A 24,736-nucleotide genomic window follows, 5' to 3' on the forward strand; every position below is an offset into this window, starting at 1 on the left:
CCTTATAAGCTGGGCCCCAGTCTTATGTGATATTATCTCCTTTGATCATGCAGTGGGTTGATAATTGGTCATAATGAAAGCAGAGAGGATTGTTTTTTAAGCTTACTGTTTGCTGAGGAATAATATCCTTTGTTCTTTTTGTTCCACTGAAACCAAATGACAAAGTAACTTATTCTAGTACAGGATTTTTTTTTCTTTTTCGGGTTTAATCGCGATGTGAAAATTGCTGAAGCCTTTTGTTTTGTTTTTTTACAGCTTGCCCCAACCTGTAGTGCCTCTCTGGTGAACTCAATGAGGATCGTCCAAAACCCAGTGAACACATGTGACATGGTATACGCCCTCATTCAGAGCCTCACTTCTCAGATCCGCAAAAGAATGGAGGACCCAAAGTCTGCTGGTGAGGCAAATTCCACTGTCACACACTTAGAGACAGAGTAAACTGCAATTATGATAAGGTTTTAGTCTGTTTGATGTCCATAAACCACTTTTTTTTTAGATTGTGTTTTTTCACAGTAGGGCCTGCGGTCGGATTCATACCCAGATCCAAGCTCAGCCTTAACAAGTGGTATGCGCTCTTACCCGCTGAGCTACCTGAGCGCCCCCACATGAACAACTTTTAAACCATCAATGACTTTTCCGTACAGTTCTGAGTTTTAAGTAGCATTACTGTGTAGGCTTTGGCCAGAATAGTCCATCAGTGAATAGAATAGAATAGAATAGAATAGAATAGAATAGAATAGAATAGAATAGAATAGAATAAGACTTTATTAATCCCCCGGAGGGGAAATTCAAATTGTCACAGCGGCAAAAGTAACAGATACATACAAGACACCATATACAAACCGGACACACAATCACAGTAGCACTGTGCATGATAAATAAATAAATGACAACAGTATGGTCACAGACCATAAATAAATAGGTAAAAGCACTACGGTGCTGGGGGCCTGTCCCTGTAATTACGTGTGTACATGTATGTTTGTGTGCGTGCGTGTTCGTGTGTGTGAAGCGAGGGGGTGTTCAGGCACTGTTGTACAGTCTGATGGCTGTGGGTACAAAGGAGTGCCTGAACCGCTCCGTCCTGCACCTGGGGAGAGTGAGCCTCTGGCTGAAGGTGCTCCCCCTCAGCCACAGCTCCTCATAGAGGGGGTGGGAGGGGTTTTCCAGGATGTTGTTCATTTTGTCCCTTATCCTCCTTTCCGCCACCACCTCCACACTGTCCAGCTGCAGTCCAACCACCCGGCTGGCCACCATGGACTGATAAAACATGGCCAGCAGCCTGCTGCATATATTAAAGGACCTGAGCCTCCTCAGGAAGTACATGCGACTCTGGCCCTTCCTATATACAGCGTCAGTGTTGTCCCTCCAGTCCAGCCTGCTGTTGATGTAAACCCCCAGGAACTTGTAGGAGTCCACTATCTCCACCTCCTCCCCCTGGATGGTAATAGGGGTTGGGGGCTTCCTGCTCCTCCGGAAGTCCATCACCAGCTCTTTGGTTTTGGTGATGTTGAGCTTGAGGTGGTTCTTCTCCGACCAGCGGACGAAGCTCCCCACCACCTGTCTGTACTCCTCCTCATTGTCCTCGCTGATACAGCCCACAATGGAGGAGTCGTCAGAGAACTTCTGGAGATGGCACATTCCAGAGTTGTAACTGAAGTCCGAGGTGTAGACTGTGAAGAGGAACGGTGACAGTACTGTTCCCTGGGGGGCACTGGTGCTTCCCATCACCACATCAGACCGTGCGGACTGCAGTCTGACGTACCGTGGCCTGTTGGATAGGTAGTCTGTAATCCAGGCCACCATACTGTGGTCTACCTGCATGGCGTTGAGCTTCTCTGCAAGCAGCAAGGGCTGGATGGTGTCAAACGCACTGGAGAAGTCGAAGAACATCACTCTCACTGTGCTCCCCGACCCCTCCAGGTGCGAGCCCGCCCTGTGCAGGAGGTAGATGATGGCATCGTCCACACCTACTTTGGCCTGGTACGCAAACTGCAGGGGGTCCATGGAGCTGCTCACCTGGGGCCTCAGCTGCTGCAGTACCAGTCTCTCAAAGACCTTCATAACATGTGAGGTCAGCGCCACTGGCCTGTAGTCGCTGAGAGTTCTAGGATGTTTCACCTTTGGTACTGGGATGATGCAGGAGGTCTTCCACAACTGAGGAACCCTTCTCAGTGTCAGTGAGAGGCTGAAAATGTGGTGGAACACCTCTGCAAGCTGTCCTGCACATGCCTTGAGCAGTCTGGGGTGGATGTGGTCTGGGCCCATTGCCTTGTTGGCACGCAGCTTGGATAGATCCAGTCTCACCTGCCTCGATGTAAAAGCTGGACTGGGGGGGTGGAAGGGGGTCGCCAGGCAGTTTGGGTGGGAGGGGGCTATGCTGCCTCCTGCACTGACCCCTGCAGCAGCTGTGGCAGGTTGGGGAGGAAGAAGGGGAAAGGGGAGAATAGCAGCCGAAGTGTGGGTGGGGACAGGGGGGTTGTGGATTGGGCTGTTAGAGGAGACATGCCCTGCCAATATCCCGGTGGTGTGGGCTGAGTCGAACCTGTTAAAATACTGGTTTAGCTCATTGGCAAGATCATGGCTCCCCTCCACAGCTGGACCAGATGAATTAAGTCCTGTGATCTTCTTCATCCCCTTCCACACCTCCTTGGCGTTATTCAGCTGAAGTTTGCTCTCCAGCCTCCTTTTGTAGCTGTTTTTGGCCCTTCTCAGCTCCCTCTCAACGCTTGATTGATAGACAGGGCTGTTTGTGTTTTTATTTTCATTTAAAACATTTTTATTGTATTTTTAAAGCACTGAGATTCATGTAATATCAGAATAGTATTTTGGATACCATCTGACATCTTTTTTTTTCTTGTAAGCACATACTATGTTGCTGGTATTTCCATTTCTTCTACTTTGATACAAGTGAATATGGCTTAAATCTGTTTTTTCCTGTATGCATACAGGACATGCGGTACCACATGTGGAAGCATATCTATCTTTTTTTGTGATGAAGACAGTGTTGCCTTTTATAATTCAATAGAAGTTGTATCAAAAACTTTCTATTCAAATATAAATTAACTTCCATATCGGAAAATAGAGGTCTTAAAAATGCTAATCGGAGACAAATGGTGACATGACTTCTCTGGGCTGTTAGGCTCAAGTGTAGATTAAAAACTCAACATTTTTATTTTTTTATTTAACCTTTATTTAACCAGGAAATCCCTTGAGATTAAAATCTCTTTTTCAAGGGAGACCTGGCCAAGAAGAGCACACCATTACAGAGTTCTAAAATAAAACACGTTAAGAACAGACAAAGGACAACAGACACATGCAACAAAATCCAGCTTAAGAATAGCAATTGCACTCTTCAGTAACACAGTTTTTTATTAGAGCTTTGAACTCTCCCAGGGAGACCAAATCATTAAGTTGTAATGTGTTCTGAAGATTATTCCATGACCATGGCGCAAAATAAGAGAAAGCTGCTGTACCAAGTGCCGTGCAAATCCTGGGTACCTGGTAGAGCAGCCTTCTAGTGGAACGAAAGTTATAACAGCTGTTTGTGAATGATAATAGATTACATAAATATGAAGGGAGTTTACCCAGCATGGCTTTGTACATAAAGATATACCAATGCTGCTTTCTCCTCAGGCTTAATGAAGGCCAGGAAACCAGATCATAAAGTACACAGTGATGGGTATGGGACAATGAGTTGGATATACAATGAGTTGGATATATAAAATTCTTGCTATCTCAAATCAAACGGTGTCGTCCTCTCTGTTGCAGGCCAACTTTGTGATTCAGAATGATGAACTTGATGTATTTTTCCGAAAAAATAAATTACAGCTTTGATTTCAGCAATGCATACAGTGAAAATCCTACAGAAAGCGTCCTCCTACATCCTTCCTGTCTTCTCTCTCGTCCTCTCCCCTTCAGACCTGCAGCTGTACCACAGTGAAACCCTGGAGCTGATGCTGCAGCGCTGGTCCAAGCTGGAGAGGGACTTTCGCATGAAGAGTGGCCGCTACGACATCAGTAAGATACCCGACATCTACGACTGTGTTAAATATGATGTTATCCACAACTCCACCCTGGGCCTGGAGGACACGCTGGAGCTGTTCAGACTGTCCCGCGCTTTGGCCGACATCGTCATCCCACAGGTAAGAGAGGGAAGGAAGACTAGAGGCATGGAGGGAGGAATTGAGGGCGGGGTGGGGGGCTGGACAGGGTAGCAAAGAGATGTTTTTTCTGCAGCTGTTCTCAAGATAATGACAATCCACAATATGTGATGTGGTGGTGCCATCACAAAAAAAGGGCAAGGTATAAGATTGTGTATGTGTCGTATTTTAAAAAAATAATTACTTATTCATGACCCTCACCCCTGCAGACGCCCGCTCCCTCATGGCTAAGAAACACAAAAATTTGATTCGAAATCATGCAAGCAACAAGAAACGAAAACTTTCTCCATATAAACTGTCACACACACTCAATGCCATTCTTATCACCATGGTAACAGCTCTCTGAGTGATACAACTTAATGTAGTACCTCTGCATTAGCATTGGGTGTAAAGTTGATGTTTTAAAAACAAAGTTGACATCAGAGTAAATAATGGCCTCTAGAGCAACAGATACCATCATATAATAACATTGTGAGTCATAGTGTATCTGGAACAGGTCTTTTCATGGCCACTTATCACATTCATTGTGGAAAATATGAATGGGAATTTTACTTCCAGAACGCTGCTTGCCAACTCTATTAAGGATGCAAAAGGCTGTCACAGTGCCATTTCATTGTAACGTTAAGGAGTGTTTCCAATTTGGGGCAAAACCATTGTCATCTTACTTAATATAAAGTTGTCAGGTATTTAAATAAATTCGTCAATATTTAGGAAATATCATATGTATTGTCCAATTCAGTAAATGTTTCTGTAGTGATTACCAGAAGCCAAGCCATTCATTTTAGCTTCACCTCTCATGCCCAAGAACAGTCTACTCAGTATTGGGTGAAAACAGGAATTATCGTTGAGAAATAAGTGCAGTCTGTCATCAGCTGAGCCAAACTGTGTATTTTGTCTGTGTTTCCTGTGTGTTTTTATCAGGAATATGGTATTAATCAAGCAGAGAAGCTGGACATAGCATATGCCTATTGCCTTCCATTGATCAGAAAGATCCAGCTTGATCTGCAGAGGACCCACGAGGATGAGTCGGTCAACAAACTACATCCTCTGTGAGTGTGAGAGCCTTTAGCGTGATCAAGGCTCACCTAAACATTCCTCAAACCTTATATCATATTATAATGGAATTTAATGGGATGCTCTTTTAAGAGAAACACACCATGCTGAGTTTTTCCATGACCTGATTTGGTGATGTCTTGTTTGCAGATACTCTCGGGGAGTCTTGTCCCCTGGGCGTCATGTCCGGACACGTTTATATTTCACCAGTGAGAGTCACGTCCACTCCCTGCTCAGCATTTTCCGCTATGGAGGCTTGCTAGATGTAAGTGCTCAAACCTCAGCCCCATAGCACCATGAATCTTTCACACACAGGGGTAAAAGTTGAAGCGGATGTTATCTGTGTGTTTATAATAGGAGGAGAACGACCAGCAGTGGAAGCGTGCCATGGATTACCTCAGCGCTGTGTCTGAACTCAACTACATGACCCAGATAGTAATCATGCTGTATGAGGACAACAATAAGGTATTGTTTTTGCTTATCATGTCCAGACAACATGGTACATGGTTCACGGGACATTATGTCACCATGGATGGATAGATAGTGTGTAGACATACTTTTATGAACACAGTAACTGAAAAACCACACAGAGACTTCATACCACAGATCCCCCATACAGCAGATTAGACTTTAAAGCATTGTGCTGCATAAATTTACATAGTAAAAGTGAAGAACTGATTTTCCTGAAACTACTACTACTCTATAGTTCTTTACAGTGTCAAGTTCAGAATAATAACACCCATGTCTAATTAACCACCTCATCAGCATAACTGCTTCTGTTTAAAAGGGCTTTTACAGAAAACAGGCTTTTCCTAGTTTGGGCATGAATGTTGCAGTCTGGAATATTATTCAAATGATGATATAAGATAGGCGCAGTCCTCCTTGCTATTTCATGAAGTTCTCTGTGGGAGATTATGTCACCAGAAAAACAAGCCAGTGTTGAAAAATAAACCAATTATTTGAGATGACTGTCATTGTTAATACCAGGGTGCAAGGAGAGGCGGCCAGTATTACCAATCAATCATCAGCCAGTGGCTCATTAATAATGAATAAAAGTTTTCAAAATGGTTTTTTAGCTTCTAGGTATAAGAGGAGCCCCTGAAAAGCTATGATTACCATGAACTGTGATTTTCTATGATTATGATGGAACATGACAGAGTACGCGTCTCTTGTTGCCATTGTTAGGACCCGATTCTTTTGTTGAATGCCCAAGGACAGACCGGAGTCAATCTTCAGCTTCTCAGATATAATATTTATTTGGTCACATGTAAAGCAAAGCAGCGCTGGTCTCAGTGTGACAGAGCTCTCGCAGGATCTCAGTCAGAATGAGTATCGATATCAGGAAATGATACATATTTATGTTCTTGGGCTTGGGCCTGCCCCGTACATAGGTTGGACTTTAAACGCAACCGAGAGTAATTGGCCAGTTACCGGACATGGACAGGCCAACCACTGTCCATGCCTTGATCTCGGAATGTATGATGCTATGTGTATGTATGTTGATTGGGCGTGTATCTAATGCAATAGACCTAACAAATAAGATAGAGAAAATATGTCTGGTTCCAGCTTTGTTTACCTTCTGCTAATAGCCAAGCTGTTCTGAATAATACAAGAAGCATTGAACTTTAACATGCATTGAATACTGCAAGAGACATGAACTATAAGGCCAATTATAACACCATGTTGATAATGTTAATGTGCATATCTGATGAGAATGTCTGCATTGTCCCCTTAAAGGACCTCACATCAGAGGAGCGCTTCCACGTGGAGCTTCACTTCAGCCCGGGCGTCAAAGGTGTCGAGGAGGAGGAGAACGCACCGACAGGCTTCGGCTTCAGGCCTGCCTCTGCAGAGGTAGCGGTCGCAATTGCAGCAAAACATTCTCACTGTGTATCTGCCTGTAAATACCTGCATGTGTCTTCTTTCCCTTTGGTGTCACTCTCCCAAATTCAGAATGGGCAGAAACACACTGACCCTGGCAGCCTGGAGGACCTATCGCGTGACGAGACTGACCGGGCTGTTCCACTATCTGAGCCAATCAGCATTCAGAGGAGGTCCCCACTCATTCGCAATCGCAAGACTGGGTCCATGGAGGTGAGACACACATACAAATGGTACTAGGCAGCAGAAAGGAATGGATTCAGTCCACCAAAATGTTCTTGCCCCAGTCATTTTCAGAGCTTTTTTTTGTTTGTGTACCATGGGTGCTGCAACACTGGAGAGAGGCGAGATGCTCTACTATGCAAGACTTTGTATGTAGACAAAAAAAAATAAGGCAGTTAATCTTCCACTCAGTATCAGTAGGAACACTCATCACTAGGCATCACAGCATTTAATTTTCTAACAAGTTACTCTGTTCATGCTAATGTTTCAGCCCTGGTGTGCTTCCTCAGAGCAACTGGAACTGAATATTCTTTCTGAATATCTAGGGTATCTGGTGTCCAAAATAATCATGCACTTCACAGGACTCTTAAACTCCTTTTTTTTAAATGTTTAAATGATGATTATTTCTCTCTTGCTTCCCTCAAGGGAATATACACTATATTACCAAAAGTATTCGCTCACCCATTCAAATGATCAGAATCAGGTGTCCTAATCACTTGGCCTGGCCACAGGTGTATAAAATCAAGCACTCAGGCATGCAGACTGTGAAACAAGACATTTGTGAAAGAATGGGCCGCTCTCAGGAGCTCAGTGAATTCCAGCGTGGAACTGTCATAGGATGCCACCTGTGCAACAAATCCAGTCGTGAAATTTCCTCGCTCCTAAATATTCCACAGTCAACTGTCAGCTCTATTATAACAAAATGGAAGCGTTTGGGAACAACAGCAACTCAGCCACGAAGTGGTAGGCCACGTAAAGTGACGGAGAGGGGTCAGCGGATGCTGAAGCGCATAGTGCAAAGAGGTCGCCGACTTTCTGCACAGTCAATTGCTACAGAGCTACAAACTTCATGTGACCTTCAGATTAGCCCAAGTACAGTACGCAGAGAGCTTCATGGAATGGGTTTCCATGGCCGAGCAGCTGCAGCCAAGCCACACATCACCAAGTGCAATGCAAAGCGTCGGATGCAATGGTGTAAAGCACACCACTGGCCTCTAGAGCAGTGGAGACGCGTTCTCTGGAGTGATGAATCACGCTTTTCCATCTGGCAATCTGATGGACGAGTCTGGGTTTGGAGGTTGCCAGGAGAACGGTACATTTCAGACTGCATTGTGCCGACTGTGAAATTTGGTAGAGGAGGAATTATGGTGTGGGGTTGTTTTTCAGGAGCTGGGCTTGGCCCCTTAGTTCCAGTGAAAGGAACTTTGAATGCTTCAGGATACCAAAACATTTTGGACAATTCCATGCTCCCAACCTTGTGGGAACAGTTTGGAGCGGGCCCCTTCCTCTTCCAACATGACTGTGCACCAGTGCACAAAGCAAGGTCCATAAAGACATGGATGACAGAGTCTGGTGTGGATGAACTTGACTGGCCTGCACAGAGTCCTGACCTGAACCCGATAGAACACCTTTGGGATGAATTAGAGCGGAGACTGAGAGCCAGGCCTTCTCGACCAACATCAGTGTGTGACCTCACCAATGCGCTTTTGGAAGAATGGTCAAAAATTCCTATAAACACTCTCCTCAACCTTGTGGACAGTCTTCCCAGAAGAGTTGAAGCTGTAATAGCTGCAAAAGGTGGACCGACATCATATTGAACTCTATGGGTTAGGAATGGGATGGCACTTCAGTTCATAGTATGAGTAAAGGCAGGTGAGCGAATACTTTTGGTAATATAGTGTATCTTGTTTGAAGGCAGGATATCATTTCTGGCCCTACATTTGCATTTAGAAATGCTCTGAACTGTAAGGAGGTTAAGAACGCTAAAAGTATTCAATTGTATCATCATTATCATTGTTCCCGTTTTTTCACAAAATGTCTTGTCCTTCAGTATTTACCCTGTTTAAAATATATTGGAAATTCTGTGATAATGCTCATTTATAAAATGCAACATTACTTTGGACACCGGATACACTATTTACTCGGGGAAATCTCTAACTGATACTAAGTGATTTTCAAAGTTTCTTTGTCACTGTGGACCTAAAGAGTTACATTATCACTCATTATAACGCTGTCATACATAAAAACACCAGTCTGATACCCATGTACCTCTGTAAAGATGGTTAATTCCTCATTAATTATTGATTAATTACTGCTTTAAACTGTGTTTTATAGACCAGGACCTTCCACTGCTATGGTTTTGTCCTCTCCCCTGGACCAAGGTCCTATTTCACTTTTCAGCTAGCAAAGGGGATCAGTGTATGATTTTAGATGCTGTCAGTAAGCCTGTTACCACTGTCTGATGTGTGTGTGTGTGTGTGTGTGTGTGTGATATTTCTCACAGGTTCTGTCGGAGACATCATCCTCCAAAGTAGGCAGTTATCGTCTGTTCTCATCCTGCTCACGTCAGTCCCCTGAGATGAAACAAAGTGGACTAGGTAGGTGTTTCTGCTCTGTCGCCATAGCAACTATGTTTATAGATGACAGCATGAGGGGATTTCGGGGTGGGAGGAACAAACACTGATTTGTTAATGTGCTTTGATCTGGAGGGAGGTGATTGTAAATGGAAATAGTAGATGCGCTGTGACTCTCACTATGCTTACAGTTGTACACAGTCGGCTGATTTTAAAATCACTTAAAAATCATCATTTTGTAAATATGTGTATTTTTTGTTTTTGCTTGTATTGAAAGAAATCCAATATTCACCTAGATCTGAATTAATGATGGCTTTGGTTATCTGGTTATCTGTGTATCTATTGTGGATACAATTTTAATACAATTTTAACCGCCCCAACATATAAATATACAGTAGCTGTTTTTAGATTCAGAATTTCTCAAATTGTGGTGCTTTAATATTAACATCAATACTAATAATGACCTATGTGTAACAACCAGGCGGCTTGTAATTTCGTAAAGCTTGAATTCCCAAAGCAGCCATTTTGTTTAGCATACAACTTCAGTAATTGGTATTCCACATACCAATTATGTAAACACATACTACACATGTTGCTCTTTAATAAGTAATCGAGACAACTTTCCACAAGTTCCACTGTAACTCGGGAAGCTTAAATGCTCTCAAAACGTAATTTGATTTCAAATGGTGTTGACATACACTGTCAGTTCCTGTATGAAGAAATGAATCACTCACTGTAAAATTGCTTTTTCATTCTCTTGAAAGAAACATGATAGACGACAGCAGTGAGTCATTCTGGGTATTGGGGCAAGTGGCATATTCAGAATCTGGATTGAGGCTTTAAGCTCTCTATTGAGTTACAGTGTTTTCCTTTTCTGTATGTAAACCACTATTGCCTGCAGCTCTGGACTGATTAACATACCAGCGCCTGCTCTTTTTAATCATAGTAACCTGATAACTTCCTCTTTCAGCTTAAGCCTAACCTGACTTAGTGGCTTTTAATGGGAAAAATCCACCTGAAAACTGTTTAGCACTGTGATCAAACAGCTGCTGGTGCTACACTTGGCATCCCGAGGTCCATTTTGTTGTTTGGTGTTGAATTTGTCTCATTCCCCCGGATAAGAGATGAAGTGATGCCATGCTGAGATATTTCATGCCGCCATGATGGACTTTGTCGGCTGAAAAATATTTCAGTAATCTGAAACATCAACGATAAACCTCAGGTTTTGGCATCTCAGATTAAAAGAGTTCTTTCTAGAAAAGCCATTTTGCATAGTCATACTGGATGAAATCCATCAGCGAAGAGGCAGAGATGCTCCACTAACAGTTGCTTGAATACACCAGAATGCAGTGCAGCCACAAGGTGTTGGATATTAAGTACAGGCCAACTTGCTTCTTATCTACAAGACAGATTTTTGCTCTCTCGATGGTATCACTGTAACTCTCTCCACCCACACAAAAACCCCACAGCTGAATGCAGCAAGTTCAGGTCCGTTTTCTGGGGGCGGTTTGGAGCAGAGAGACATTAACTGAGCGACAAACACCTCATAACAAAATAATTGGATGTGCTGAACATCACACATTGCTGATACATAACAGTGTTTCATAGGGTCGATTTTTCCTTGGAGACACAGACTGACTCAGTGGCTGCTAAAATCTTTTTCCAACTTCTCAGAAGGGGCCTGAGATGGAGAGAGACGTTGGTCTGAGCCACGTCTCTCCCTCTCTCTCTCTCTCTGTCTCTCTTGCTCTCTTCTTTTCCACTGTTTGAATAACTGCATGTTGTGTAGTGGTGACTAACCGCCCCCCGTCCCCTCGCAGGCTCTCAGTGTGCCGGGCTCTTCAGTACCACTGTCCTAGGTGGTTCCTCTAGCGCCCCCAACCTGCAGGACTACGCACGCGCACACCGCAAAAAATTCTCCACGGGCAGTCTGTCCTACAAAGACGGTATGTGTTTCAGTCCAAGCTCCTTTTCTAACCTGTACAGAGCAGCTGCAGGGTAGTGTCGCTGTTGGCAAAACTACATTTACTTTTAGTGTTAAACTGTTGATAAAAGTATACTAGTTTTAAGAAAATTATAAATCTTTAACAATCCCTGAGGGCCAATCAGGCTATTCCAACAGGGCATAAATGATACAGCAAGCATAAAGAGAGTATTTAAAAAAAGAAAAAAAGAAAAAGAAAATGGGTGGTTTTTAAATGTGTACAACTAACATTTTAAGCTCTTAAATTAAATAGAAAAAAGGATTAAACTGTGGAAAAAGTATGAATAACATCACATCACACCATAAAGACTGTGTAAAATAACATTAGCAATAGAACATAATGGGACAAAAGAATGAGAAATAGCTGCAGCATGAAATAAATGAAACTTTTGAATGAATAAAGAACAGATATTATCATACACATGAAATAAATATCACTATGTTCAATAAATAATGAGAGGAATATGAAGAGAAAATCTTAAAATTACAACACATGGATGATGGGCAAAAATGTGCTCTTATTCACCTCAGGAGGTCTACAGTGTATTATAATAATGTTTTTAGTAGTTTTATCATTTTACAATGACCGTTTGACACCCACCGCAGTCCTGGCCGGCCTGGAAGGGGTTCCCCTCTCTGTGATCTCTCCCAAGATTTCTTCCGTCTTTAACTCTTTCGGCTGTTGGGGCTTTTTAGAATTTTTTTCTTGCTCGTCAAGTTTCAGTTCAAGGGGTGTCGTTTTGTTTCCTATAACCTCTGGGTCTGTAAAGACCTTTGAGACTGTAAACAGTGTCAAACTTGATCAACAAACTTGACCTTTTAGATTTGTTTCCTTCTAGTCAGCAAAATCACAAGGTATTTCCATGTTTTTTCCCACATTACAGTCAGATTTCAGTCAAATGTATTTGTTTTATTTCTCTTCTTGAATGTGCACATTGGGTGCATTAGGCCCACTAAAAGTTTTCATTCATGGGGTTAAGAGAATGGGCAGAAGGGGACAGTTTATTTATGCTCTCTCAGTAAAGAGCACAAGCAAGTGTAAGAAAGGCTTCATCAAAGTGAACACCCATTGATCTCCAAATGAATGTCATTCAATGTTTTACTAAGCAAAATACAACATCATTTGAACTTTTTCACTGTTGGTTAAAGTTCATGTTGTCAAGTTTTTGTCTCGTCTTTTGTCAAGGAAAATATTACTCTCATGAATATTTTTATGTCATTAAATTCATTGTTACCTGTACTTGTGATCAGAGGTGGTCAGCTCTGGACCTGGAGAGCTTCAGGATACACTGGAAGATGACCGCTTTAGCATTTAAACAGCATTTTGCGTCTCTTTTGAAGTTAGAAATTATTAAGACTATGTAACCTTGTTGCTCTCCAAGAAAAAGTATGGTTGCATCTGCTACTAATTTGGCAAGCCTGTACCATATCATAACATTTCACACCTGCAAAGTACAGTCAGTACTGAAATTTGTAAGGGATTTTGTTAGTCTGACATGTTAAGTACCGAGGTATCAATTTGTCTTTCCATTTTGAACTACACAGAAATCATATTCTGACATTCTTATAGGACTTCTGTATATATGAGAAATGGTTAACTGCCCCTTGATCCTCACAATCATAATCTTCCGATATTTTCATTCATGGTCCACGAGTACGAATTCCCATTTGAATCAGTTCAGCATCAAATTCCTCTTGTGAGTACAGTGAATGAACACCTAATCTACAAACTGCAAGCCCACTGCTATCAAGTAAATGCATAGCTTAGTCGATCTGACACCTGCAGCAAAACAGTCAAATGGTAGAACCTGATGCAACACAATTAAGACATAAAAATATTTCTTAGACTCACTCATTCAGATTGCAGAAAGTTAAAATTGCTAGTAGCCAACAGTGAAACCATCCCACTGGCCTTCAGTTTGGGGAAAAAAAGCCATATAATCATAAGGGAACGTGATCATTAAATATCTCTTAAACTTAAGAATATACTGCTACGTAACACCAAAGGTCATACAGCAATTTCACATAAACCTGTATTAATTTTTACACATACTTCTCTACAATTGATTGGTTTGGAGGCAAGGACTGTAACTGAGCTAAAATTGTATTTGAAGACTCTTTATTTTGATAGTGTATAATATTTTTGCACATCAAGTATAGAGTTGATATGACATGGAGGGGCTAATGATGCTTTGAAACAATGGGCATCAAGCTGTTCCTGCTCAACCTTTTTTTTTTTTTTGTCTAGCTGACATGATGTCTGTTGTCATGTTGTCCACTAGGTGTCACTGTGGTATCATACAGGCCTTGTCTTCATTCAGCTGCCATCCTCGTGGTCGTTCAGTGTCTTACATGTAGTCTTCGTCTTGGTCTCTGTCATCCATCTTGTTACACCTCAGTTTCGACAATCAAGGGAAGCGTTTTACACGTGATTCCATAGGCCCATTTGGTGAAATTTGATTGGCCCTGTCAGCAGGCCTGAAACCTAGTTGGCTCAGTACATGCTGGTTTGTCAGGCTACTGTTGGTCCTTTTTAATTTTTAATTTTTATTTTATTATGTTATTTATTTTTTTTGGCTTGCTGGAGCTTTTTAGCCTACAGGGGTTTCAGTCTAAACCCAGTCTTGTCCACCGGTGGAAATTATTCATTGTTGCCTCTTGTCACTTTTCATGACAGAGGGGCTGAAATGGCCTAAACCATTCACTGGGACTATATGCAGTATATTGCACACTCTGCCACTGTATTCCATAGTTAGACCTCAAGCAGGAAGAAGAGCAAGGAAAGTGGGGAGGCTTTTTTTCTTGTGTGTCACCGTTGTCTTCATTTTCTAAATTGATACCATCTCATCTCATTTTGTCATCAGCAGATATTTCATCCATGTGTTGCCCTAAAAACACACTGCTGTATTTGAACATTAAGCTTCCTGGCCGGTCAGTCAGGGCTTCCTCATGCACCACAGTAGATATTTGTTGTAAGCCCAAAGCACTCATTTGTGTAGAAGCACCTTTTTACACTGTTGCGTTCATCAGAAAAGAGTAGGGATTGATGCAAGATGCTATCAGTCACTGTGGCTCCTGGTAACACTAGTGAACTTTTTTTATTTCCTCAGAGTTGTTGTCTATGCCGGCAGTAAAACGATTTTCTGTGTCGTTTGCAAAGCATCCGACTAATGGTACGTCTGCTTCTTTCAAGTATATTTCCACTTCTTCACCTCCCTTTGTCTTGCATGTCTTGAAACTTTTGCTTTTTTGACCTTTCCGAGTTTTATTTCACATGGTTATTGCCATGGCCCTCCAGCATTCCAGGTTTCAGTCTTTTTCTGTTGAGTTTATTTCTTTATTTTGTCTACCCATATGCTTGGACTCTTACTTTTCTAACACTACCTCACATTCTCTCTCTAACCAGGGTTCCCACTGGTCAAGGAATCTGTGTGGAATATCATACAAATTTAGACAGATGTTTTTCAGAGAGGGAATGTCAGAGAATTTTACACAGGCCTTACAGGAGCATACCAAAAATAACTCCATTGTGTGTTTTATATGCAGTGATTGCATTAGATATCAGACAGGTATCGATCAGATGTTACAAACATTAAGTGGCTGCTTTTCTGACACAAGGCCGAGTCAAGCTTACCAGGATCAGGAGGCCCAAATGTTTAAATTCAGTTTATTAATCAGAAACTACAGGCCAGCTGGAAAGTTTGTAGAAATTTAAGTTGTTAAACATATGAAACTTTTTTGTGATTGAGGAAACTTATTAACGTAAGTAATTAGTAAGCCCTGGTTGTCCCAATCCAGCAATCCAGCCTCATCATCTCTATTTAAACTTGGAGGGGAAAAATAAACAAAACTTCATCGTCCCTTTTAAAACTAACTCTATAAAATAGTAGCTTGACCATGCCAGGAAGTAATTTTATTCTGAGCCAAGGGTGGGAACCCTGTGTAACATCCTGCATAAAGTTTGTAAATTTGTCACCATCACCCAATGATTGAGTATTTTTTCAGTGGATAGGTGTGTGGGTATGTGTGTGGATATGTGTTTATTTATATACTGTAATTACTGAAAATGTACACATCTGGCCATCTCGCAGGAACCCATCTGTGAAAACACCACCAACAGCTCACCAGTGTTTAACCCTTCCCCTGTTTCTTTTGACCTTGGTTTCATTGACTCTCTCTCAGTAATGTCTACGAAATTGATCAGTGCTGCCTGTATTAATTGGCTTACAGTTAATGTATTCAGTCACAACCAATTGAGCCTGGATCTGCTCTTACTGATAAACTGGGAAAGGGTTAAAGCATTGCTCATCCCATCTCCTGTGTCTGTTGTGAACTGGAGCAACTCTGGTCTTTCTTTTTTTGAGAGGGCACATGCTTTCCAGTGTTTTCAGTGCACAAATGTGGTTGCAAAACATGTTCAAGACCCAAAATAAGGGCAAATGTTCAAGTCAGTTGTTTAAATGAACATTTTTAATGTTCTTTGGTGTGGAAAATGTTTGTGGCTACCACTGAATATCTCCTCCTTTGCACATTGCTTTTTTTATTGATTTTTGATCATTTAAATATGGATGGTCAGCTGGCAGGGGAGAATAGACAGTGGGAAGTTGTATGTTACTACAGTAGGTACTATATTGTCAGTGTATCACTTAGCTATATAATCTGAATTTAAGGCACCACTTTTTTCACTTATTCTCATCCCTCTTTATTGGAAAATGGACAGGTTTCAGTGATTCAAATAAACAAGCGGAGGTCAGTCAAGATTCTGTGTGTCGATGCATGTTGTAGATGTAGACGGGTCACTTCCTTTAAAGGAAAGTCATCGTCCTTTTGGTCACTGGACTGCTGTGACTGCTGAAAACTGGTGTGTTCATTCAGCACTGATGCAGTGTCCTGGTAGAAAACAGCTATGAGAGCTGTCTTTTTGAGGAGAGTGTTGAACTGTGTGAGATACCTGCCTCCTGCTTTCATAGTCCACTGTGCTCTGTCACTCAAGGCAATGAGATGCAGTTATTTCACTGAAAATGCCCAGGAGCTCATAGAAAACATGATCCTCTTGGATTGACAACAGTGTTTAACTGCAAAAAGTTCAAACTACCATGATAAGTGAGTACTTAAAGGCATGGTAAACCCAATTAGAAAACATAGATTTTATTCTTTGCCAATATCTTCATCCTCCACCAAGATGTGAAAGTTCCCAAAAGTCAATTGTAGGGTTGAAATAGCCATAGGTCTTAGTAGCACTGAAACAATATGTTAGGAAATGATTTATATAGTTTACAGCATTGCTGTAAACACTTGATAAAAACTTCACTTTGGGGAATTGTGGCAGTAGAGTTGATGTGAGAAAAGTGAACAGTGGGGTCACACTATTCACTAAAGCTCTATATTAGATGATATAGTCTTAGACTGGTAAAATAATCCGGGGCAAAATGATGGATTTATATCCAGGAATAGCACAAAATCAGCTGTGCCGTGCTAACAGGCTAACGGTGAATGTTACTCACTACGATTTGTTGAGGATAGCCGAGGATAACAGCGAGTGCAGCTGAAGAGTCAATCAAACAGGGCGGTAGGAATAAAAGCTGAGGTTGTGTTCTGATTGGATCTGTCCAGTGAAACTTGTGAAGTACCTGTGAAAGTGGCTTACAATCCTCAGCAAACCCAAGCATTTTACTCAGGAGAAATCAGTGCATAGACAGTACTTCAGATTCTCACAGTTCCATGTTTTCTACACCCAATGATGACAAAAAAGAGTTTTAAAGAAAAAATTACACATTTTAGTTTACCATCCCTTTAAAGATAGTATCATGTGAAGTCCTTCAGTCCAAATTGGGATTCCACACACACTGTATTTGGTTTAGTATGTTCTTATCATTCATTTTAGGGACACAGGATGATGCGTCTATCATATCAGTTTTCCCATCTCAATGGGGGGCTGTGACAGGTACGACAGTCTGACGATGCAGTTTTGTGTTTATGTCCAGCATCCAACCGCAGCTTTACAGAAACAGACAAGTGAAATCGATTGACCCAATCGATTATGTCGCGACAAGCTTTCTCTGCATGTGTAACAACTTCCACTTTTCTTTCTTTGTTGGAGAACAAAACTGAAAGCGTGGCTGGGAGACTGTTCATGTTCTCAGTTGTTGTTTTGATAGACCCTTTTATTGCTTATTATCAATGCACTTGAATCGCAGTTGCTCCTCTGTGGGGTTTCATTATTACATGGATCAGTGATAATCGTAGTGGTAATGTCTTTCTTGTACATATTTCTGATGTAAGGGTTTTATTGAGATACTGCAGAGGAGCAATGTCCTTTTCTCTTGCTCTAAGCTTGGCTTGTGGCACTGGAACAGACGAGGTTCTGCAGAGGTGTTGGCGGTGGTTGACTTCAGTGTAGAATATTGCTTCAGTGTGATTTGCTGCTCTTTTGCTGCGTGTGGTGGACAGCATAAGCTATTGGCTGCATCTTTCATCACCCTCCCCACACACTTCCACACACACACATGCACACACACACACACTGCCATGCCCTGCTCTGTCTCTTCCTTCCCTTCTCTCCCCTCTCCTCATCCCTCTTTCTCTACCTACTCCTACCTTTGCACTCTCTCCATCTTATCGCCCCTCTCATCTGTGCCTCCACTGATCCCCTCCTGCTAGTTTATATTCCATTGTTTCATCTCCTCTACACTGTTCCGCCTCCTCCTCCACTGCTCTGTCCTTCCTCGCTTTCCCTCTTCTTCCTCAGAGCCCCTGGAGGAGCACCAAGTGGCCCAGTTGTTGAGGCGTTTTTCCACCGACCCCAGCCTGGGCCGGCATCTCTCTCTGGACGGGGCGCTGGCCCACCACCTCCACCAGTGCTCCTACCACCTCCGCCTCTTCCGAAACTGGCTCATCTCCGGCCAGGACCCCCTAGAATATCTCTACGGTCAGCCCTCGGCCCCCCCGCCCTCCTTATTTCAGCCTCAAGCCCCGTCAAACCACTGCTCACCGTTTAGTTTTGGATTGTGCTTGTTCTGCAGTTGGCTCTTGTGCTTTGCCTCTTGTTTCTGCATGCTTGCCTGATACTTTGGTTATGCAGATGGCAAACTGGAGTGGTGCAAGTTGTTTTTAATTGGATTTTGGGGCATTTGTGTCACTATAGCAACCACTGTTTTTCCCCTCCTGCAGTGTTTGGCTTTTTTCTCCCCAAATCCTAACACTTTTTTCCCCTTAACAATAATCTGTAAACCCTGATAGGAGTCAGAGCACAGAGTTTGTAATTTTGCTCATCAGATTAGAGTTTTTATGTTACCAGTGAACACAAGTTAAATAGAAAGTTTTCTTTTTGGCCCATTTGCCAAAGTAAAAAATCTATGCCAAAATATATTTTACTGGCTAAAACAATAAATAGATATTTTTGATCTCTTTATATTACTCTACCCATCTTCAGTGCTGTTTTGTGAGTACAATCAGGTCCTTTGGGTTAATGTAAAGCTTGCTCACTTACATACCACAAATCAAATTTGTCATTCATCATGAAGTGCAGCAGTCTTCACAATATTCAGGACAGCACTTTGAAACATAGTTTCAGAGTTTGAGAGGAGATAAAGACAGGTAGTAATTTCAGACCCTGTGTTGTGGTGTGCCTACTTTCTCTGTCACTCCCTCTTATAACACACACATACACTCACAGAACTCCTACAGCTAAGCTCCATAACAATGGCTGCTGCATGGTGTGTTTTCTGCAAGCTGGTCTCTCAGGGGTTCATACTAGATGATAAACCACTACAAGGCAATCTGTCATTACTGTAGCTAATGATTTCACCCAATGCAACAGAAACACAGCTTGAACTTCTGGAGTATTTTATCGTAGGTCAGTGAAAGCAAGTCATCTGAGTAGGTGGTGAGGCTCACTCATTTACCCAGATAAAGAAATGTGTACTTAATTTATCCTGACAAGAAATGTTATTGTCATGGCAGCAACAAACATGGAACATACCCAAATCATATAATAAATCACATACCTAAATGCATCACCAAAAGCTAATAAAAAGCCACAATCACCCACCCTAATGACATGTCAACATATTGCACAGCATAGTGATTGCAAGGCTTAGACGCTCTGCCTGACAGTAATGAGCAATGAAAAAACAGTCTTGACCCATGTAATGTCAGTATTGTATGAATCTGTGTTTGCTTATTCCTCACACATGCTCACAGCGTGTAACTCAAGCACATGATGGATTGGCACTTTGATATTTGAATGCTGATGTTTAGGCCTCACAAAAACAGATTGCTGTTGTGACAAGGCATCATGCTGTCTCAAGTCAGGATGGTCATGACGATTTTGGCAGTAGAATGTAGTTAATCCTACCTATATTAGGGCTGGAGGATATCTTTATATAATATATAGCAATTATTTTGACATATATTGTGATATAATTAATGATTTTAATGGGAATGTTATTTTTTTTCCATCATGATTTTCATATTCACTGGGAAAAAAATGTAAATGATGATGATAATGTAATTTTTGCTGTGGTCTGAACAAAACAAACATGTTTTCTAACGTCTGATGAATTCAATTTATATGCCAGGGAATCTCTGTAGCTCCACAATACTTCAGCAATTCATTTATCACAGTATTTTGTGACACATTTTACCTCTATCAAAGCATTGCAACTCCTGTGATTTGGATGGTGCACATGGCCATATGGCAGTTGCGATAAAATTTTGATTAATTGTTCAACCCTACTCTATATGCAGATAATTCTGTTTCACTAGCCTGCACACTCATGTTTATTCGATACAGATAATGTAAACAGTGTCTGTAATCTAGCTTACATTCTAATCTAATGCGTGGTCTGTATTTTGAATCAGTGCCCCAGTTGTGTTTGAGTTTAATTTGAATGCCAGTTGCTGTCCTATCAGACCCTAACCAGCATGTGGTGTTTGCTTGTCTATCTGTGGCATACTCACACCCGAGTGGCTTTGCAGTCAGTAAAACGTCCTCTCCAGAGGTGTAGATAATCGAGGCAAGGTGTGGTTTAATGCTTTGTGACTGTAAATGGCTCTCTGTGATTGTTGTGAAATGCGCATTGATGGTAAACTAACAGTGGATGAACTGCCTTTCCATAAACCTGTTGGACTTTTGCTGCAGTATGGACAGCTTTGACTGCTGTATGGTGCTGTTAGAGCTGCAGTGTGATGGTGTTTGGACTGACTAGAAAGGACTGCTTGGCAAAAGGCAAACGGTATGTTTTTGAGATCTGCTTGCTTTCGTAAATGGAGTGAGACATACAGGATGTGAAGACTTGTCAGTGTTTGTTATGGTTTCATGTTGAATGGACATGTAGCATGGTTTTGCGACTTGCCTGAGTGGAAATGACCATAGAGGCTGGCAGGGATTCACAGTAGGTCCAGCTGTTTTTAGCTCTTCCAAACCAAAGTGATACCTGATTTCACTAAGCGTGTTGTGAAATGTATTATTTCTCAGACTGGAACCAAGAAGTCCAGATCTGCAGGACTTCAGAGCAGTATGTTGAGGTGTATGGGTGGCATGGGGTGGTATTGTTGGGTGTAAATTGAAGTGGTTCTACCTGGTCCTCCTTTGTTAGCCCAGACTAACTGAAGGCTGATGTACCTGTGGGCCTGGTTTCTCTCCTCTGCTGCAGGCTTTGAGGGCTGCTCCATGGTGCCCTCCATCTATCCCCTGGAGACGCTGCACAACTGCCTCTCACTGAAACAGGTCAACAAGTTCCTCACCGCCGTGTGTGAGAGCGCAGGGGACGCACACTCCAGGACTACCAGAGGTAAGAAATGAGCACGTTTGCATTTGCATTCATCATTAAAGCAGTCCTAAGCACATTTTTGATCTGTCGTTGTTGCTTTGTCCCTGCAGCTCTGTCTGCCATGTTTGACACCCAGAACCAGCCGTCAGTGGACTCGTACATCCCTCAGAGAGTTCTCTCCTCCTCCATGTCACTCAGATCTCGTTCTGACAGGCCTCCTTGGTGTAAGTATTACAACATCTCTGTGTTAATGACATTTCTAGGTTGGCCTCCCTTGGCTTTCTCAGTTTTAGGCCTCTGTAGATTATTTATGGAAACATGTTGCCCATTACAATCTGTGCTAAACTTGGTTTGCTAAACTCAGAGGTCCCACTTCACTTCCTGTCACTGCTATCTTGTCATCTTGTCTTGAACAGAGAAACTGAAGACATACTCTCTAGTGTTCAAATCAGATCCTTTGCCTTGTTAATTTTCCACTTCTTTGTGCTGTGCACAGATTGTATTTTTGTCCTCCATGGATGTGCTGAGCTAAATGCATCATAATAAATGTCTGGAGAGGTGCTAAATTTGTTCTGTGTTTCATCTGGCCCATATTCTCATTGGCTTACACTAGCACTGTGGGTTTATTTTCTATCCATGCAGATAGCAGTGGTCCGTCCAGTACAGTGTCCAGCGCTGGACCATCTTCTCCCACCACAGCAGACACTTCCCCACGCTTCAGCTTTAGTGATAAGATCTCCCTCACCCCTCAGAGCAGCGAGGAGACCCACTCCTGTCAACACATTTCCTCCCAGTCAGCACCTGTTGTTGGCTCACAAGTCCTTGACCCAACTTGCCCTGAGCTCTCTGCTCTAGCCTGCCCCTCAGAAGACCCACTTTCTCCCTGTAACCCAGCAGAGGACAATGCTGAGCACCAGTCTTTGAACAAGAATCTTGAACACATGCAGGAGGGCCTAGGTGAGACTCCTGCAGCACTACAGGCCTCCAATGATGACACTCTAGATCCCAGCCTAAGGTTGCCCTGCTCCCCACTTGCTGAACTCTCTCTGGGTCGGATGGAGGGTTATTGTGGCCTCCCAGGTTCTCTACCTGTGCTGCTAGAGCTCAGAGAGAGCAGCAGTGAGGCAGGCTCCAGCTCTCAGACACCCCAGTCTCCTGAGGGGCCAGATGAGTTCTTTGACACCCAGGAGTCAGTGGAGCTGTGGAGAGACAGCCCAGGCAGCATGTCCCATCCTGGGACACCTCTGGAGGTTGGAGCCACTCACACAGCTGAGCCGTAGGGGTTCCCTGGGGCTTGGAGAGCTACAGAATACAAGAAGCTACATTTCTTTAAAGCCTGCAGGTCCATCACAAGCTTTCTGGTCACAGCTATAACTACTGTAACTTTTGGAGCATGTTTGTTTTCAAACTGTGCAGTGGGGCATTGTACTGAGCTTCAGCAGACCAACCTTTCCTCCCCTCTGACTCTGTATTGACTGTATGTTAGGTAATAGGCAGCTGTTCTTCATGCTTCTCCACCAGTTACGTATGAGCAGCGCTATCTACTAGGCTGAGTGTAGGATCATCATATGGCAATGCCATACATACTGTTCAGTGCCTCTGTAAAGCACTCTGGTCAGATACCAGTGCAACCACTGAGCCTCCTTACAGTCCAACAACCCTGTCCATTTATCTGTTAGGTTGTAGAAAGCCACTTGTTGTAAAGTGAAGCTTTAAAATGGTATTTAACTTGAAAATCTCTGTGTTGCTGTCGCTTGTATGCTGTTGCACACATCCCTTTTGCTGAAAACATCCAAACTCCAAGAGTAGCGTCCTTTGTCCTGTTCCCCATGAAAAGCTACAGTAGGTGAAGCTTTAACCTTGGTGTTAGCATTGTTTCTTTTCAGATCTGCCAACATCACTAGGTGGCAGAATTGGAAGTTGTTTTTCTGGCATGGGTCATGATGCTTATCCCGACTGCAATATATAAACCAAGACCCTTCTGTTTCCCCGTTTATGATGGGATATAGTGACTTATGAAGTTGCTGCATTTGTGAAAAACACAGGAAATGGCTAATGGAACAAACAAGAAGTGAAAATACCACAGAAATTACAATCAGCAGCTAAGTGGTTGCCCTTTTGGTTCCTTTGTTTTTAACAAATGCTGGTGTACGTCCTTTTCAGCACTGCATGTGTAGAATCTGCTGGTGATTTTATTAAAAAGCTGAGCTGCAAAGTTACTGCTGAGGAGTGACAATAGCCCAAACTCTGCTGCTGCCAGTAAAATAAAAAGTGTTTAATTCCAGGTCAACCACATGTGCACTGCTTATTGCCAAAGTCCTTAAGCCTCATCTAAGATTTAATATAATCATTAGGAAATCATAGAGAAAGAAAAGTATATTTATTTTGAAATTGCAGATTGCAAATGTTCGGCGTTTTTTAATGCCAATACATCAGAAAAATAGAATTCAATTGTACCATAGCTATTGTATATTTTTGTAAAATCACCTCTTTATGTAGGAAAAGTTGAAAGCTAAATCAAACATTTTATCTCTGAACAAACAGGTGGGGCATTTTAGTTGGTTTTCTGTGGTTTTATTGCTGCAAGCACAATACTGCAAGTATGTAGCAAGGCATATGTTTGTTGGGAGGTTTGGCTGGGTTGGGGGGGTGGGAGGGGGGTGCAATGCACATGCTTGTTAGGCTGTGCAGACTGACGACTTAAGCTGAAATAAGATTCTGTATTTAACTGATGGGATCTGATGTATTGCATTATGATGTACTGTTGAGATGATTGTGAAAAACACAACAAATGAGTTACTGACGCTGTGGCATCATCCTGTCAGTGGGCCTGTTTCCATACAGATGAAACCACAATCTGCTCCTGTCTCTATGTGCATCTTGGACTCGCTCTGTGGGTGTTAACGTGCAGCGTAGGCACTCTAAAACCTGCTTAACTTCGGTCTGAGAGATCCAGTTCAATCATCAAGGATGAATCAACTAATAGGCTACTTAATCTAATGAAACCCTCCCTGCTGAACTTTTGCAGCGCCTCTCTTATGTAAGCTTTGTGAACTGTAATGCATTTACTTCCGCTACATCTGATATTTCTACCTGGCTGAAAACAAAAACAACGTGTGTCTCCCTCAACTCTGTGCTTACTGTATGTGGGTTGAACAACCCGATGGTGTGTGGACATTTTTGGCAAACACGGTTTCTTTGTAATGTCATGATGTTGTGAATAAAGTGTTCCTCTGGAATGATCTCATCCATGTATATCTGGTCACTGGATTTGTGAAGATCATTAAAGACAAAATCCACCCTAAAATA

General features: G+C 42.4%; 1 protein-coding gene across 6 annotated transcripts in view; it reads left to right on the forward strand.

Moving 5' to 3' along the window:
• ppip5k1a (diphosphoinositol pentakisphosphate kinase 1a) overlaps positions 1-24,736 on the forward strand; it is a 41,567-nt gene extending 16,831 nt beyond the window's left edge. For 2 of the 6 annotated variants that reach the window (XM_030047723.1, XM_030047733.1), the window contains exons 18-29: positions 256-397; positions 3,919-4,142; positions 5,082-5,209; positions 5,364-5,478; positions 5,571-5,678; positions 6,951-7,307; positions 9,601-9,694; positions 11,491-11,616; positions 14,765-14,827; positions 21,311-21,448; positions 21,538-21,651; positions 22,070-24,736. In XM_030047723.1, coding sequence (XP_029903583.1) covers positions 256-397; positions 3,919-4,142; positions 5,082-5,209; positions 5,364-5,478; positions 5,571-5,678; positions 6,951-7,307; positions 9,601-9,694; positions 11,491-11,616; positions 14,765-14,827; positions 21,311-21,448; positions 21,538-21,651; positions 22,070-22,707 — 2,247 coding nt within the window. In that variant the 3' untranslated portion in view covers positions 22,708-24,736. Of the gene's footprint in view, positions 1-255; positions 398-3,918; positions 4,143-5,081; positions 5,210-5,363; positions 5,479-5,570; positions 5,679-6,950; positions 7,308-9,600; positions 9,695-11,490; positions 11,617-14,764; positions 14,828-18,402; positions 18,583-21,310; positions 21,449-21,537; positions 21,652-22,069 lie in introns of all 6 variants that reach the window. The other 4 variants (XM_030047759.1, XM_030047739.1, XM_030047743.1 and 1 more) reach the window with 4 other exon arrangements.

This window comes from Myripristis murdjan, chromosome 3, assembly GCF_902150065.1.
Source record: "Myripristis murdjan chromosome 3, fMyrMur1.1, whole genome shotgun sequence".
NCBI classification, from domain to species: Eukaryota; Metazoa; Chordata; class Actinopteri; order Holocentriformes; family Holocentridae; genus Myripristis; species Myripristis murdjan.